The following is an 18,500-nucleotide window of genomic DNA, read 5'->3' as shown; positions in this document are numbered from 1 at the left end:
GGTGGATTTCAGGAACACCACTGCATCATCAACAAAGAGTTTATCCATGAGTTATTTGTCATGGAGGAGAGAGAGGCTTTGAATGGCCCCTTTCTCAATACTTTTCTTCAACATGGTAGCTAGGAGCCAAAGAATAAAGGGTCGAGAGGGAATCCTTGTTTCATTTATCTTTTGGCTTTGAAGTCTCCCACAAATCTGTTGTTAAAGAGCACTTATGAAGAATTGTTTGCTCCTAGGGTGTGGACCATTTGACACAAATGGGGTGCAAAGCCTAGAGCCTTCATGACTTCTTCTATGTATGACCAACATACCCACTCATACGCTATATCAAGGTCAAGCTGGAGGAGGATACATTCTTATTTGGTGAAGTTTGCATATTCTATGCCGATCATTGCTGCAAGAATGTTGTCTTAAACTAACCTTCCTTTAATGAAGCCATGCTGGTGGGGGGTGATCACCTTTTCCAAGATTGGAAAGAGTCTTAGGGTGATGACTTTAGCGATGATTTTGTATGTCATTGTCATCATTGTGATTGGCCGCCAGTGCTTTAACTGGGAGCAACATACTTGTTTACAAATAGGCTTGATAAGACCTCTTTTCACACTAAGATCTAGTGCTCACTTTAGAAGGGCTTTTTTTGCCAAGCTAGTGATGAGGGTTTTCAAGTCTTCCCAAAACTCCTTGAAAGACTTTGTGGATTTCTATTTAGATTAGATTGTTGAGAAAATTACTTACTCTTTCATTTGATTAAGATTTTGAGCTCTTCTTTGTTGTGTGGGTGTGTGTGTAGCACCTTGTGTGTGTGTGTGTGTGTGTGTGAGAGAGAGAGAGAGAGAGAGAGAGAGAGAGAGAGAGAATAAAGTTGTTTTCTTTTCATTTTATCTTTTTTATTTGTTATATTTTCTTTCTTTCTTAGCGTAAAAGGCAGGCCATTTTGATTTTTGATTAACTTGTTTGAGTTTTGTCTTGGTTTTCTCTTGTAAGAAAGAAGTGTCACTAGCATAAATGTGTGCTATTGTTACTTGCATAAATGTGTGGTATTGTTCGCTAAGACACACTTTTCTTGGAAGCTTGTACATTTTAGCATGCCTAAGTAATCTCATAACATCACATTGTTTAGTTAAATTCACTAATATTCTTAATACCATTCTGCGGGGAGCACATGACAAATTGACATGGACCTCCCGGAGGGGACCAATGGTCAACAACGTTCGAGAAAGTATTTTTTTCTTAAATGGCTATGTTTCCTCCTTGTAAAGATGCAAACGAGATATATTAATAGAAATTTGTGCAATTGTAGGATTTTTGAACTATTTCTATGTATATTTAAGCAATGTTTCTTCCCTTTACTTTGGCTTGAAACCAGCTTATGTGGTTTTCGATCGGCTCTAGCTAATAGCTAAGCTTTAATAATACCTTTCTTGAACAATGATGGTAACATCCAAAGGATTCAATGGGTGTAATCCTAACCATGAGGTTAATTTTGTGAACTAGGACCACATTGTGCATGCAAGTATGGTTATAAAGTTTTGTAAAGAGATTGTGATCTTGTTGTCAACCATTAGGTGAACTTTGTAGGGAATGTGAGCTGCGCATATTTAAATGTGAACTAAGTAATCGTTTGTACGTTGAGTGAAGTATGTTAGCCAATGCAATTAACGTACAATTCATTATTTTAAAGTTCACCCATAAGAATACGACGGGCGCTAGCACAACTATTAAACCAACGTCACAACAAGTGGAGATTGTGACTTCGAACCCCATTCACCTACTAATATTTCCTCCCCCAAGAATCCGACGGCTTGATTTTACCCTCCATATATAGTCCTCTGGTTTGGAGGAGTCACTTGAGGCGGATTCACATGAGTGAGGATTCTACCCCCGTTGTGCATCAACAGACTTGCCTTGGGGAGCTATAAACGTACTGGACATTCTGTAGCTTGACATGCGGAGGGTGGGGTAGAACAAGGGGTTTCCCAACTCTGTCGAAATCGACAGAGTTGAGATGGGAGGACTTGGTACGCTGATCGACAGAGTTGAGATGGGAGGACTTGGTACGCTGATGTTGGAGGCTAGGGATCAACCTTGGCCGTGCGGGCGCGGTTAGTGTAACGGAAAAGAGGGGGGGGGGACTAGCCTTTTGACTAAGTGACACATGCATGGGAGGATGGGATCTACGGTAGGAAGATTGTGGGTAGTAGATTTGGAATGCGGGTACCCTAGATTGCTTTTTGTAATCCCTAGATTACAAAATTAATATAGGGTACCCACATTTCGAAAAGTAATCTAGGGCACCCCATTTTGTGAGCGTGGGGTTTGGACACCTGACCTCACCCATGAGAGGCACATGCCCTAACCACTTCGCCTTGAGCGTGCTTCTGAAGCATGCGAGCCCTAATTTACTTAAAACATGTGTGCAAAATGACGACAACAGAAAATAATCTAGGGTACCCTAAACTACTTTCGACGCCGCCGCCGCCAAAATCTGCAGCCCACAATCTTCCTACCGTAGATCCCACCCTCCCATGCCCGTGTCACTTAGTCACAAGGGTAAACGAGGAGGGACTCGGCCCTTAGTACATTATTGTCACGTGAGTGAATGTCACACAACAAAAATATCCATGAACATTGCACACTGCACGGTCTGCACCAAGCCCACCAAAAGGGGCGAGAGAGAGAGAGAGAGAGAGAGAGAGAGAGAGCTGTGCTGCTGTGTCACGTGTGTGTGGTGAGAGAGAGATGTTACAAATGTACGACGCAACGGTCTCCTCATCAACAGTTTTGAATGATTTGTTCTTAAACTGTTGGGTTCCAGTGGTGCTATATGTCTTGCTCATCTCCCCACAGAGGTGGTGTGCCGAGCGGAGGACAATGGAAGGCTTGATGACACACCACCTCTTAGCTCCACACCCCCCCCCTTCCGCGCATACGATTCGCTCCTTCTACTTCTCGTTGTCCTCTTCTTTGTCCTCCAGTCAGCTCCTCAAGCTCTCCTATAGCCGTCGGCTATCCTCACACTTGGCTCTTGCTGCTCACAGCGCGTGCCCTCTTGTTGCACCTGAAGAAATCAAGCAGCAAAACATTTCCACTCCAGGTACTCCTTTCATTCAGTGTGTGTATTATATGTCATAGAGAAAAAAGGAGAACAAAAAAGCTTAAGCAATGCCATAAGAACAAAGTGATGCTTTTGAATATGGGAGGAAGAGAGAGATGAACATAACTTTTTATGTTGTGTTGAAAATCCTAAGGGACCAAATTGATTGATCCAACATTCTTGAATTGTTCTAGTGAGAAACAAGTTGTGCCTCGTCACTATATGGCTCAGACATATGGTCTAGAGGGGATCAAAGGCCCAAAATTTGGGGGGGGGGTCTTTATTCTCAGCCGTCGGATCATTTAGTGAAACACGGGCGAACTAGGGATGGGTGAACTAAAGGTGACTAAGGGCAGGTAAACTAGGGTATGATTATGTGCCATGCCAACATGGGTAACTACACCGGCTAGCGTGGTGGTAGGGCATTCGCGCGGCAACCGAGAGGTCTCACACCCCACGAGGCGGGTGTACTAGGGGTGAACTCGGAGCGCCATTTTTGCCACGAGTTCACCCCCTTGTTCACCAAAGATCGGATGGGCGAGATCAAAGCCGCTTCGCACCCCCAAGTTTGGGCCTTAGATCTCCCCTCATTGACCCCGTGTAAGATAGTGACGAGGCAAGCGGGGAGAGAGAGAGAGAGAGAGAGAGAGAGAGAGAGAGAATCTCATTGTCTTAAAAGGGCCAACGTGAACAGAGAGCAAAACAATGCTTACAATGAAAATGTATCTCCCATCTAACGGAAGTAGAAAAACCAGTCTAAAACTAAAATATTAAAAAACTGCCCATCTAAACGTACTTTCAGAGTTTAAAATATATATATTTTTTGAAAGTGTCCTCATGGTATCTTTCTCATGGGAAGATATATATCTGCATGATTGAGATGCCTTGGCATCTTTCTCATGCGATGCTTAGTAATAGCTTTGATCTGTCTATGGCACAGGTGTCTGGGTCTCGCCCCGAGTCAGCATGGGTGTCTCCCTCGGTTGAGCGCCACTTGTCTATCGAGCATGACATCTAAGCCTCTCAATGCTGAATCCATGGTAACGTCAATGAAGCTTGCGTGGTGTGAGTGGCCGTGCTCACATTTGGGCATTTGGCAAGGAAGAAAATTATGTTATGTTGGGACGGGATTGGCTGGAGACATTGGTTTCGTAGAAGTGTATCTGTAAGGGAGGATGGGTCCAGAAGCATAAGCTCATGATATATTGTGCCCATATAGAACGTCACTTTCATGTATGAAATGTATGGTAGTATTAGTGATAGTAGATGACGGTGATGTAGGTAATAACGAGGACTGTGCTAAGGTGAAAGATAAATATGCTCCAATGGAACATGGAGGTGTATGAAAATCATGCAATCTGCTTAGTGCCCATGATGTAGTCCACTGTGCTTGCATGAAGCACCTGTACCCCCCTGACTCTAGCCACCTCTCCATGCCATAGATCAGGGCATGTGGTGATGTGCCCCCTAGCTATCATCTGCTAATGGCATTTGCGGCTCCTCCATCTCATATTTTTCACACTAAAAGCTGTGGGTAGTGCCCATTGAAATCCCTGCCGTTGAAGATGACTCTCCCCCTCTATGAAAATTGTAGAGGCCCTGCTGACAATGCCTCATAGGAAGACTCTCCATGCTCCCTCTGAGCCATGCTCCCCTCGTTTCTGCTCTTCCCACCCACCTCCCCCATCAATGTTTGTGAATTTGGAATGTTGTGGTGCAAATTACATATCATTATGTAAAAATAGTGGCTCCTTCTGGCAATTCTAGCCCTTAACGTCTCCTCCTTGGCAAACTTTGTGTTGTGTGGCTGGAGCTCCTGCTTCAGTAGAACTGCAACTTCTTCTGACCTTCTATTCCTGCCGAACCTCTAGTTCCCCCAAAAGGTACGTACTCTCTCCAAATGCTGACTCCCAATGGTTGACATCATCGAAAATGAGGTATGAGGATGTCTTGCATCACTTGCCCTAAAACAAAAGCCCCGAATGGGACGGGTTGCTCATGGATTGCTCTCTCAGTATGCTGATGCTTTTAAGCAACCACTTACAACCTTTTGTCAGCATGTTTGGGTGTCAAGCTCAAGCCCAATTCTTAGAAGACAGGGCTTTTGAGCTAGCCCTACAATCTATCAGGTGGAAGATTTTATATTGGCCCTCTTTGTGTTCATCTTTGGCTGGCAAAGTTCTCATTGTGAATCAGGTTCTACTTGCGGCAGCCTGGTTTACTACCTTGTGCATGAGTCTAAATGATAACTTTCTGTAAGGTGTAACGGAAGTGAATGTTAAACTTTGCTCAAGATGAGTGCTCCGCACAGTGCTCAAGGGTTCCTTTTACTTACGGAAGGGAGAGCCTTCGGTTCCTTTAGTGAGAGAGTGCAAATGATCACAAACAAAGTGGATAAACACTGTGAATGAAGGTGCTGAGACTGAGAGATAGAGAGAGAGAAAAATAAGAAGAATAAGACACCAGAATGTTGTCAAATCCTCCTCCAAGGGCCCCACTCTCTATGGCGAGAGAGGTCTACTATTGATTGCACAAATCTCTACAATGGTCTTGACGACGACGACGACGAGACGGACTGAAAACTGAAAACGCTAGGGGCTGAATTGTGCAAATCTGCTATCTGCTGAATTCTGACTCTATGTCGGTGATGACGGCGATGCGACGGCGATGCACTGAAAACGCAAATGCTGAAATCTGTGAATAGTGGGCTGAATCTGCAAACATTGGCTGATTTGACCGTGCGGCTAGGATCTGCTGCGGGAAGGTGAGATCTGCGAGGTTTGGGGGTTGCGGTGCGGAGTATGACTGCTGGAATTTGAAAACGCTGATGCAAATGATGGTTCTGTCGCCAAGAAACTGCAAACGCTAGGGCTGATCTGCTGTTCCAAAAATGCTAGGCCTGATGAGGTATCTGTTACAAAAACGCTAGGTTGGTATGTTGGAAACTGCTAACACCAGGTTGACGTGCAATCTGCAAAACGCTGGGGCTGATCTGCAATTGCTGAAAACGCTAGGCTTGACTTGATGGCTGAAAACGCTAGGGATTCTGTCGGTCTTGCTGAGAAGGTGCCTGTGAGTTGGACTTCTGCTGCCTCTTCTGCCAGAAAGTGCTAGCTCTAGCTTTTCTTATATATTGACTTACCAACTTTGCCCTACCCAGTCTCCCAACAAACTCACTTATTAATAATAAGTGAAAAATGGTTAAAATAGGGAAAATGGGTTCTGTGCACTATAAAATGCTCATGATGGCTACTGACTGTAATTTGATGATCATGCTATGTGCAACCAGAGGATATGCAACTACTCTAAGTGCCTGGACATGCACAGCCTGTGAACAGACTCACAAAGGTGCCAGAACACTTCCTAAGCTGACCTGAACCCTAGACATGAAGTAGCTTGTCCACATGCACAAGATGTGCACGGGACATCCCCTCCTTTTAAAGTGAGGTATTGGCACCGAACTGTATGGTGTCGAGGGAGATCGCCAACAATGTCTGGAATCCTGGGAAGGACTCTTCGTCGGCCCACTCTGATGCGTGGGTCCTGCAATACTTGAACTTCATAAAGGTCTGCAACGCTTGCTTCTTTGGGCCGCGCCGAAAGCGACAGTCATCTGAGGCTGCTTCAATGGTCCAACTGTGTCTATGGACGTAGGTCCACCTTCTTCAAGAATCTCCGAGGAGGAAAATTCGTGGAACAATTTCCAACACAAAAACATGAACATACCTATTCTATGTAGAGTGACTGGAAAATATTAGTCTTCCTAAAAGACTGTGCATGCAATGTAGATAAACAAAGAGACGGAGTGCTAAACCGTTCATCAAACACACGCAAAAAATGGAATCTAAACTTGCTTTTTGATCTAAATCTATCAACTGTGGCAAATCACAATGAAAATGCCGATGCTTGATGGTCAATCGTTCTTGTGCTCGTTTTGAGACTGTGTCATGCCAAGGAAGAAACATGGAATGTGAATTCCTTGAATGCAAACTTTTCTTCTTTTCAAAAGAATCTTGTATACATCCGTACTCATTCATGAGTGAATCATGTGCATCGTACAATATGGCATGCCTGTGGAAAGGGAACACATAAAGACGCTGCCGAAAATACAGGAAACCATCACGAATGAAACACTCGAACAATGCGTGCTAACTAATCTTACGAACACATAATACTTCCTGTGGGGGTTCTTTGGACCTCGACTCGAGAGCCAAGATCAGTTCTTCGTGATTGATCGAATTTGCAATAAGATTAGCTTCACTAGAACAAGCATCAACTAAACCATCATCCTTGTGAACAATCACATCTTTATCCTGCAAATCATCATCCTTGTGAATAATCACATCTGTATCATGCAAATCATGCGTGTCGTGTTGTGGAGAAGAAAAGACTGAGAGAGTCTCCTTCTCCTGATTCTTTTCAATCTTCGCTTGCACATTAGAAATGAGAGATGAAGAATGAACAACCTTCTTCATACGAATGACAATGGGAGAGTCACTTTTGGCATTGAAAGTGAAAGTATTGTCCGCCCAATCAATGAGAGGGTTATGCTCACTAAACCATCGAATGCCAAGAAGCATATCACATCTTGAAAGAGGAGACACTACAAATTTTTTGCAGAAGGACACTTGTTGAATCGTGAATAACACATCAAGTACTCTCTTGTAATGAGAGAGTCCATACCGGGAGCGAAACCCGACATCTCGAAAGGAGATGTCTTGCTAACCTCCAAGCGGGCTCTGTCCACAAGAGAGTCACTAATCACATCATGCATGCTGCCCGGATCAAAGAATATGACACTTGTTGAATCGTGAATAACATCAAGTACTCTCTTGTAATGAGAGAGTCCATACCGGGAGCGAAACCCGACATCTCGAAAAGAGATGTCTTGCTAACCTCCAAGCGGGCTCTGTCGACAAGAGAGTCACTAATCACATCATGCATGCTGCCCGGATCAAACAATATGACAAAACGTTGACCCTTCACGTGACCATAACACTTAATGAGAGACTCATCAATGGGAGGATCATGAAAAACTTGGGACACACGAGTGTTCTCATTTAAGGCATTAACAGAGGATGTGGGTTCTATGGATTCTTTAGATTGTTAGATTCAATCTTAGGACATGTTTTCTTTATATGACCCTTGATGTGACAATGATAACATCGACCTTCCTTAGAATAAACGATTTGTTCTTGTGACGTGATGTATCCTCCTAAAATTCCTTGCGCTGCTTTTTCTTATGGAGTGAGCTTAGGTTTAGCAATTGTGTTAGCTTACCCTTAGATTCATTGCGTGAGTTCTTTTCTGAGAGACTAGAGAAAGATTGCTTAGAAGAGTTACCATTCTTACCGTTCTGAGGGTTCTAAGAAGTCTTAGAGGTACTTTGAGAAGACTTGTTCTCCTTGGGCTTTCCCTTATTGGGCTTCATCTCGTGTGCAAGAGCAATCGCTACCGCCTTGTTGAGATCTACGGGATTGAGGACTTCGACATCAAACCTGATATAGTTGTCCAACCCGAAAATAAAAGCCTCTTTGCGCTTCGCATCTGATTTGTGTAATTTGGTGCCAAGCTGCAAAACATGGTTAAGAAAAGACACGACTGGGGTACCATTTTGCTTGAGATTTTAACCGCGCTAGGTACCGAGTTGGCAAGAATTGCTCCTTGAGCTTGTCTTGGAAGTCCGCCCAACTGAAAGAAAGGGGCACATCTTCCTTGGCTTCCTCTAGGTGCGCGGCCAATTGCTCCTCTTGCCACAGTTAATGGCATCAACCAACAAGATACATGGCTGCCATCAAAACTTTGCTATTTCCTGTCTTCTTAGTTGTCGCAAAATAAACTTTAAATTGATGCAACCAAGAATGAATAGCACTAGCATCCATCTTACCGTCATACTTATTGAATGTCAACTTCTTGGTGACGGGGTTGTTGGAGTCTGAATCTCGGCTTGCGCCACTTGATGAACCCCCAACATCTTTGACCGGCTCGGGTTTTGAGGTGAGTACCTGTAGGACCAACTCTTGCATGCGTTGGTCTCTCTGCGCCTCACGCTCTAACTCCAAGGCCGCTCGTCTATCTTCGGCCGCCAAGCACGCTTGCTCACACTCACACTCCAAGGCTACCCTTCTGTCTTCGGCCCCCAAGCGCGCTTGCTCGAGCTCACGCTCCAAGGCTAACCGTCGTTCTTCGCGCTCGCGTTCCAATTCTACCTTTCTTTCTTTGCGCTCGCGATCCAATTCTGCCTTTCTTTCTTCGCGCTCGTTCTCCAAGGTGGCGCGTTGCGCTTCTTGTTGTAACATCATGTCCATCATCGTCTTGACCAAAGCCTCCATAGGATTTGGTGCAATCTTTGGCGTAGATGGGAGGGTCGGAAAAACCTCCTGGTGGGGAAAATTCTTCTTCGCCACTTCCATGCTCATAACCTCCATGCAAAGTATCCATTCCGCTTCGGGTGATGACTATACACTGAGATCTTGGGTTCTTAAGTTTACGAGGAACTTGGGTTCTTGTGGTTCTTGAGTCCTTGAGTTCTTGAGTTCTTGAGGTTCTTGAGGCTCTTAAGGTTCTTCTTTAGCTTGCAATCTGTGTTAGAGAAGGCTCTTCTCTTACCCGAGCTCTACTCTTCCCTGCGGGCGCACCCCTTGGCGGCCTTGCGCTCTCACCAAGGTTGCTTTTTCCCACCTTAGGTCGATTGGCCAACCGCTAAGTGTGTAACAAACTGCTGACGTGTCAAAGCCTAAAGAATGGATCCAACTTGCAGATGTCGGTTGAGGGGCTTAAACCCTAAGAAGAACAAGTAACAGAAGAAGAAGTCCTACCAACATATGGGGACCTCGTCCGATGGGGCCCCAAGTGACATAAAGGATTAAAATAAAGGAAGACCCGCACACACGCAAAAATTGATGATGTGGTAGATTTCCGAAAATTGCGCTGGCATGATGACGTGGCAGACTGTACGGATTTCGGCGTTTTGCGTTGGCTGATAACGTGGCAAGCTGTACTGATTTCCGTAAATTGCGGTGGCAGCTTTTGGCATTGCTTTTTGGACTAGAAGCTTTTGAGTTTTTAAAGGCTTTTTACTGTAACTGCTTTTCAAGCCAAGGGCCTTTAAATATGAGGTTAGGGCTCATTCTCTGGCATGCTTCTTGGAGAAGGTGCAGAGTCTGGAGTACTGACTTGTACTGTGTTGATGCAATATAAAGAAATACCAAAAGAGGCGCCAGGGTTTGGGGCCAACACTCTTTGGGGTGGAATTCCGCCACTCCGTGTCGCGTGTTGTCTCTCTCTCTCAGTTCAATTGTTAATGAAGTGCTAAAAGTCTGTTCTTTTCTATTGGCACGTGGTGCCTGTCTTGTGATAGTGGTATTAGAGCATCAGGCGTGTGCTTTTCTGAAAGCATACCTGTAAGGTGCAGCGGAATGAATGTTTGCGCTTTGCTCAAGATGAGTGCTCCGAACTGTGCTCAAGGTTCCTTTTGTTCTTATGGAAGGGAGAGCCTTCCGTTCTTAATGAGAGAATGCTACGATCACAAACAAAGAGAATGGACACCTTGCGTGCAAGTGTATGAGACTGAGAGATAGAGAGAGAAGAGAGATACGACACCAGAGACGTTGTAAAACCCCCCTCCGAATGCCCCACTCTCTATGGCGAGAGCGGTCTACTTATGATTGCACAAATCTCTACAATGCTTGGACTTGCCGACGATGTGAAAACTGACTTTGCGGGGAAATCTGCTAACGCTAGGAAATCTGCTGTGTTGTTGTGGGAATCTGCTAACGCTAGGGCTGATCTGCCGTCTACTGTTGCCGGGAATCTACAATTGCAAAAACGCTGGCTAATCTGGTGCAAAAACGCTAGGCCTTTTGTTGAGAGAAAACGCCAGAGTTGTCGGGGGGTTGGTCTTGCTGAGAAGTTGCCTGTTGAGCAAGGTGCTCCTGCTGCCTCTTCTGCCAATTAGTGCTAGCCTACGTTTGCTTATATACAAACTTACTCAATTTGCCCTTCCTACTTTCCAACAAAAGTCACTTAAAAATAATAAGTGAAAAATGTCAAAAATAGGGAAAATAGGCTAAATGCACTGGAAAATTCCCTTGAAGGATTCTGATGGGAATGCTTATGATCATGCTGTGTGCAACCAGAGGATATGCATCTACATTAAGTGTCTGGACATGCACGGTCTGCGAACAGACTCACAAAAGTGCGAGATCACTTCTAAATCTAGACTGACTGGACCGACTGAACCCTTGTCGTGCTGTAGCTTGTCCACGGACACACAGGGTTGGGTGTGTCACGTCACATTCCCTCCTTTTCAAAGTGAGGTACTGGTACCGAACTGTATGGCGTTGAGGGAGATCGCCAACAACATCCGGAATCCTCGAAAGGACTCTTCGCCGGCCCACTCTGAGGAACTTCATAAAGGTCTGCAAAGCTTGCTTCTTTGGGCTGCGCCGAAAGCGACACAAAGTCTTGTGTGGCTCCGTCAATGCTTCAACTTCGTCAAGAGTCATTCTTCTTTCTTCTTCAAGAATCTCCATGGCTGAAAATTCCTGAAACCATTTTCAACACAAAAACATGAACATACCCATTCCATGTAAAGTGAGTGGAAAAAATCTTGTCTTCCTCAAAGACTGTGCAGGCAATGTAGATGAACCAATAGACGGAGTGCCAAACCGTTCACCACACACATGCAAACAATGAGATCGAATCTTTCTCTTATGATCTAGAGCAATCAACTGTGGCAATTCACAACATCCAAGCACCTACAACAAGATCCCGTCAACATCTCAGCATCTAGGACCATTTTATTAGCATTTGGGCAATCTAAAGCAAATACCTCTCTAGCGATAGAGAGGTGGGCTTTTGGAGGGGCTTTTGGGACCCCATGTGGTGTGAGTCTTCTCTCTCTCTCTCTCTCTCTCTCTCTCTCTCTCATAGAACCTTCATTCAAGTATCATTCTCTCCTCTCTCTAGTCTTTGCATATCTCTCATGAAGTTAAAGGAACTCTCTCATTCAACAAAAGGTACGCATTGAGCACTTATCTTGAGGATTCACCATCAATCACTTCCGTTGCACACTATACACTAACTCCCTTTCAAAATACAGCTTGAGATGCACACCATTCATCCTGTGTTTGAGAAATCTACCATTGATCCTTATAAATTGGTAAGTACCATTGAGAAAAATTTGATGCACCTTGTACGGTCCCATCCACTTCTTGAACTTCTTTTGGAAGGTAAAGTCGAGATAGCTCTCATACTTCATCACTAGATCTCCTTTCTCTATTTGCTTCTCTGGCAAATGCTGATTTTGCAACTCTCTTCTCCCATTGTTCCACATAGAAATCTGTTGTTGCAGCCTCTCTGTCCATCTTTAAAGCTTCAAGACTAGTGACCCTGTCCTACAAAACATCTTGATGAACTCTATCAACACGCCACATACCCTTTAATGCACCCAATTGGACATGCACCGGCAATACTTCTTTATCATAGACCAACTCATATGGGGTAAAGTTGGTAGCAACTGTGTTAGAAGTCCTGTAAGCCCACAAACACTTGTCCAGATTAGCCTCCCATGCTTCAACTTGCTTGGTGAGCATCTTGACAACCTGCCCATTAGCACTTTCAACCAAACCATTGCATTGTGGATGATGAGGCGAAGAAAACCTGCCCATTAGCACTTTCAACCAAACCATTGCATTGTGGATGATGAGGCACGCACCAACGATCATAAATGAGCACCCAAGGCACCCCAAATGGACAACAGATGTAATAAAAAACAAATAGAGCCACCATGTAAGCATTTACCTCCTTTAGTGCTTTTGTGTAGACCCACTTTGTAAGATAGTCAATGGCCACAACTATGTACTTTCTGGGCAATGGACCAATAGCATCCAAACCCCATTTCTCAAATGCATTGTGAGCTATGATAGCCTCTTGTGACTCAGCTACCAGCCGTCTTTCACCCATGGTTTGACATTCATGACACGTCTTGCACCAATAGTGCACATCCCGCACTATAGAAGGCCACCAAAAACCATTGCTAAGCACATAGAAAAGTACTTGATCTTTGCCTTGATGTCCGCTCTCCTCATGACACTGCTCAAAAACCATACCAATTTTCTCCTTGTAGAGGACCCTTCTGTGCACTTCATCCCTACCGTATGTCATCAGATCCAGCCAATGTGAATTTGTAAGCTTCTTGAACAACCCTCCTCTTTTGCAGCTTGGACAAGCACTGTGAACATTGACGTGTACTCAAAAAATCATCAGTTTCTCTACCTCCATAGGTGACAGGTGCCACATATAACCCTGCTACATGAGCTTGCACACGACTGCTAGCCAATTGATCAGCTTCTTGATTCTGCTCCCTTTTGACATGCTTAAATTGTATTGCTTAAAAAAACTTCAACAGCTTCTTTATTGAAGTAGCTCTTGGTCATTTTGAACAATAAATTGAGCAATCATGCAAGCAAGCGTCAATACTTTTCCCTTTTCACCTACCACTGCCCCAAAAACTGCTTAACGACCAAGAGAGCATCACCCTTAACCACAAGCTTGGAAATAACAAACTCCACACACTGCTTTAACCCAGATGGAGAGTCAAGAACTCTACTTCATTATTTGTGTGAACATACTCTAAATCATAAGCCTTGGAGAAAATCACCTTACCTTGTGGATCTTGTATTATCACACCTCCTCCTACCTTTTGTATCACCATTCTGTAAGCTCCGTTGAGCCAAATAGTGAAAGCCCCCTCTAAATTAGGTTCTTCAACTTCTTCTTTCACCACCCTTGGATACACTGGTAACTCAACTTCCTTGTTGACTAGAATATCTGCCAAATGGACCTGCTTGTGTGATCAATCTTGAATTCAAACTCAATCTCTTGCAACTCCAACACCCACCTTCTGATGCGTCTCCTTGGCTTTAGATGAAGCATCAATTCAGGCAACAAATTGTTAGATCTGAGCACATAGAAATTCCAAATAATCAAATACACTTTTTTTTTTTTCGAGAAAAAGATCGTTCTATTAGTTAATGAAAACTGCCATAGGGCTACATCCACCTCTGCAAGAGAGGGCTACAACAAGCATGATGGGGAGACTCTCCCAATGAAAAAACAACATATATACAATGAGGCTAAATCAAGTAATCAAATACACTTTAAACTTCTTGGATGCAAACACTAGTCATCACCCATTGCTCAACTTTTGTGTATGACCTTTCTCTTGGGCTAATCACTCGACTATCAAAATAGACCGGCGTATAGTATCTCCACTTTTTTCATCAACACAGCACCTATGGCAACAATATCTCTCGTCATGCCTACATAAAAGTCATCCTCATTATTAGGAGGACAAATTGTCGGCAACTAGCAAAGAATCTCTTTCACCCTTTCGAAGGCTACTCTCATTCTGCATAAGAACACCTCTAGAAGCACGATCTGACGCATCTGTCATTACCCAAAAAGGTTGAATGGGATCTGCAATAGCAAAGACTGGAGTTGTCGTCAAGGCATGTTTAAGAGCTTTGAACGACTGTTCTGCTTTTTCAGACCATTGAAGTTTATCTTGCTTGGTAAGCTCAGTCAAAGGAGTTGCAATATCCAAGAACTTGTGCACCTTGGTATGATAGAAATTGGCAAGTCTCAAAAAAGAACGCACATCTGAGATAGTGAGCAGTAAAGGCCAATCCACAATGACCCGTATCTCCTTGGGATCTACTGCAATGCCATTAGCAGAAATAATATGACCAAAGTATTCCACCTGATTCTTGAAAAAATCACTTTTTGGCTCGCAGAATTCGGAAGACAAGCTGCAAATGTTCTTTGTGATTAGCCATTGTTCGACTAAAAACTAGAATATCATCCAAATTTATGATCACAAACTTGTCCAAGTAAGGACCGAAGATTTCGTTCATCAATGTCATCAAAGAGGCTGGGGCATTGGTTAACCCGAATGGTAAGACCAAAAATTCATAGTGACCATACTTTGTGCGAAAAGCTGTCTTGTACTCATCACCAATGTGAATGCGAATGATACCTGACTTTAGATCAATTTTGGAGTAAATCTTTGCACCCAATAACTGATCAAATAACTCGTCGATGCGAGGCAAGGGAAACTTGTTTTTGATTGTCAACTTATTCAAAGCACGATAGTCGATGCAAAGACGCATAGACCCATCTTTTTTCTTGACCAATAGGACAGGAGCTCCAAAGCGACTTTTGCTTGGGCGAATATGACCTTTATCCAACAAATCTTCTAGTTGCCGCTGTATCTCTTGAGATTTTGAGTATGAAACTCGAAAAGGGGCTCGAATTGGTGGAGGTTGGCCGAGGATCAAATCTATAGGATGATCCACAGGACGCCGAGGAGGCAAAGTTGTTGGTAGCTCGTCGGGAAATAAGTCCATATGGGGCTGAAAGAAGGGTTGTTGTAACTAAGCAAGTTTGGATGAGGATTTAGATTTTTCTTCACATGACTGCTTTGCACTAGGTTTGACATCTCGCAACATGATTAAGGCAGTAGCACAATCACGTTTTCGAACTAAGCGTCTGACTTGTAAAGCAGAGACCAATATAATGGGTTTGGTATTGAAGAGACCACGAAGCTCCACCTCCTGTTGCTTGTCAAAGAGCCGAATAGAGTGATCTTGAAACTGATTATTAGATCATACTGAAATAACCAAGATTGGCCAAGGATCAAGTCGTAACGTGACAAGGGCATAACTGAAAAACCAAGTTGATTCTGGTAATCCCGAATCTGAAAATCCAGCTTTTCAATCCTTTTGTTGCACTTGAGAAAGGAACCATCAACAAGTTCTACTTGATTAGTTGCCTCACTAGGTTGTGTTTGAAGGCGAAGTTTAGTAACCAAGGATATGTTGACGAAATTAGTAGAACATCCACTATCCACAAGAACATTGATTGGATGCTTGCCCACAAAACAAAGGAGGCTAGGGACTTGATTCGAAAGGTCCCCTGGGTAGTGACATGATTTCGAGCATTTAGCATTAAGGCACTCACCACCTTAGAAACTCGAACACAACGTGCTACTTGCTTGCCTTTGTTTGAGATAGGAGGTTGGCCATATGAGAATTCTAGCGAGGATTTGAAGGGTTAGGCTTCTTGGGACACTCATACCACCTGTGATGTCCATTGCAAATTGTGCATAATCCAGGACGGTTGGAGTTGGAGGTTGAAGGAGCCGATGAAGAGGCTTGGTGCCCAGAAGAAGTATCCTGCCGAAAGCCACGATGACCATTCCGTTTGTTGTTAGGATGATTTCGTTGTCTATTCTGAGTACTTCCAGAAGATGAGGCTCTGGAATTGGTTGCTTGTCCCGAAGACTGTGGTCGGAAGGAGTTTTGTCCAGCAGAGTATTGTCTCGAAGATTGAGATTTTGAGAAAGAACGTTGGTTTTGGCCACCTTGTCCTCGACGATTACGTTGTGAAGAGCCGGCCTAATTGGAAGATCGATCGCCAGAAAGGAAACCTCTATATGGGCGCCGATTATCGCCAAGACGCTCGACATAAGCGATGGCAGCATCTGGTGTGGCAAGGTTAAATTTGTGGACATCATCTCGCAAGGAAGGTTCAAGCCCGTCAACAAAGCTATGTAGTTTGTCGGAGGGACTGAGGGTCTCTATCTCAAGAGTCAGTGTTTGAAACTCCGAGATATATGCGGCCAAAGAACGAGTTTGGCTCAGGCGGCGGAGAGAAGACTGAGCGTGAAAATCTGCATTTGTAGGCTCAAAAGCCTTACAAAGGATGCACCGGAATTTTTTCCATGTAGCGGTGATCTTTTCATCTATAACTCGTCGATGCCACCAAAGGAATGCAGTATCCTTTAGCAGGGAACTTGCCAAAGCAACCTTTTTACTTTCAATGAGATTTGTGTTTGCGAAATAAACATCCATCTTGAAAAGCCAATGATCAAGCACGTGCTTATTGTGGTGACCATTGTATGGCCCGGGCTACTTTGCATTAATTTTCTTTTTCTGTGCTGTGTTTATTATTTTAAAAAGATATTTTAATTTTGGATTGTCTACCTCTGGTTCCGAAGGCTCGACTTGCTCAAGAATTGACTCTGCTACGGAGGAAACCAAATGTGTAGCTGGCTGGGTACTCGAAGAAGAAATTGCCTGTAAGACATCCAAACGGGATGTCATCGATGTAAGACCAGTGGAAAGGGTGTCACGTGACACATCCAACCCTATGTGTCCGTGGACAAGCTACAACATGACCAGGGTTCAGTTCAGTCAAGTCAGTAGAATAGGAAGTGATCTGGCACTTTTGTGAGTCTGTTCGCAGACCGTGCATGTCTAGACACTTAGTGTAGATGCATATCCTCTAGTTGCACACAACACGACCGTCAGATCCCATCAGTAGCATTTTTACAGTGCATAGGCCTATTTTCCCTATTTTTGACATTTTTCACTTATTATTTTTAAGTGACTTTTGTTGGAAAGTAGGTAGGGCAATTTTGCTAAGTTTGTATATAAGCAAACCAGAGCTAGCACTTTCTGGCAGAAGAGGCAGCAGGAGCACCTTGCTTAACAGGCAACTTCTCAGCAAGACCAACCCCCGTGACTACTCTGGCATTTTCTCCACAGACGACCTAATGTTTTTGCATCAGATTAGCCTTGGCGTTTTGTGCATAGCAGATCAGCCCCGGCGTCATCATGACACAGTAGATCAGCCTAGCATTTTGCATTTGCAGAACCACGGCGACAGAAGGATCAATTTCAGCCCTAGCGTTTTTGGTTTGCAACACAACCTCAGCGTTTTTGCAGATCATCGCGACGGATCATCAAGAACCACCAGCGTTTTCAGTTTTCAGCCCTTAGACACCGCAGATCAAGTCCCGAACCTCGCAGATCTCACCTTCCTGCAGCAGTTCCTCGCCGCACGGTCAGTTTCCGCAAGGTTTACAGTTTCAGCCCGGAAAACGCAGATTTTCAGTGCGTCGTCGTCGTACCGTCGTCATCGACATCGTCACCGACATAGAGTCAGAATTCAGCAGATAGAAGATTTGCAGATTTCAGCCATTCGCATTTTCAGATTTCAGCCCGTCTCGTCGTCGTCCTCATCGTCGTCGACATCGTCGGCAAGTCCAAGCATTGTAGAGATTTGTGCAATCATAAGTAGACCGCTCTCGCCATAGAGAGTGGGGCCTTCGGAGGAGGGTTTTACGTCTTTGGTGTCGTATTTCTCTTCTCTCTCTATCTCTCAGTCTCATACACTTGCATGCACAGTGTCCATTCACTTTGTTGTGATCATTGCACTCTCTCATTAAGAACGGAAGGCTCTCCCTTCCCTAAGAACAAAAGGAACCTTGAGCACATTACGGAGCACTCATCTTGAGAAAAGTACAACATTCATTCCGCTGCACCTAAGAAAGGGCCTC

General features: G+C 44.2%; 1 protein-coding gene across 6 annotated transcripts in view; it reads left to right on the top strand.

The window, feature by feature from the left end:
- Positions 1-2,676: 2,676 nt before the first annotated feature.
- LOC147427793 (anthranilate synthase alpha subunit 1, chloroplastic-like) overlaps positions 2,677-18,500 on the top strand; it is a 77,298-nt gene continuing 61,474 nt past the window's right edge. For 2 of the 6 annotated variants that reach the window (XM_086496695.1, XM_086496698.1), the window contains exon 1: positions 2,681-3,094. In XM_086496695.1, coding sequence (XP_086352821.1) covers positions 2,740-3,094 — 355 coding nt within the window. In that variant the 5' untranslated portion in view covers positions 2,681-2,739. Of the gene's footprint in view, positions 3,095-4,034; positions 4,135-18,500 lie in introns of all 6 variants that reach the window. The other 4 variants (XM_086496699.1, XR_015185973.1, XM_086496697.1 and 1 more) reach the window with 4 other exon arrangements.

The sequence above is a fragment of the Adiantum capillus-veneris genome, chromosome 23 (assembly GCF_014529385.1).
Source record: "Adiantum capillus-veneris isolate H3 chromosome 23, ASM1452938v2, whole genome shotgun sequence".
In the NCBI taxonomy this organism is placed as follows: Eukaryota; Viridiplantae; Streptophyta; class Polypodiopsida; order Polypodiales; family Pteridaceae; genus Adiantum; species Adiantum capillus-veneris.
Note: the sequence above shows the minus strand (reverse complement) of the source record. Positions and strands in the feature narration are given on the sequence as shown.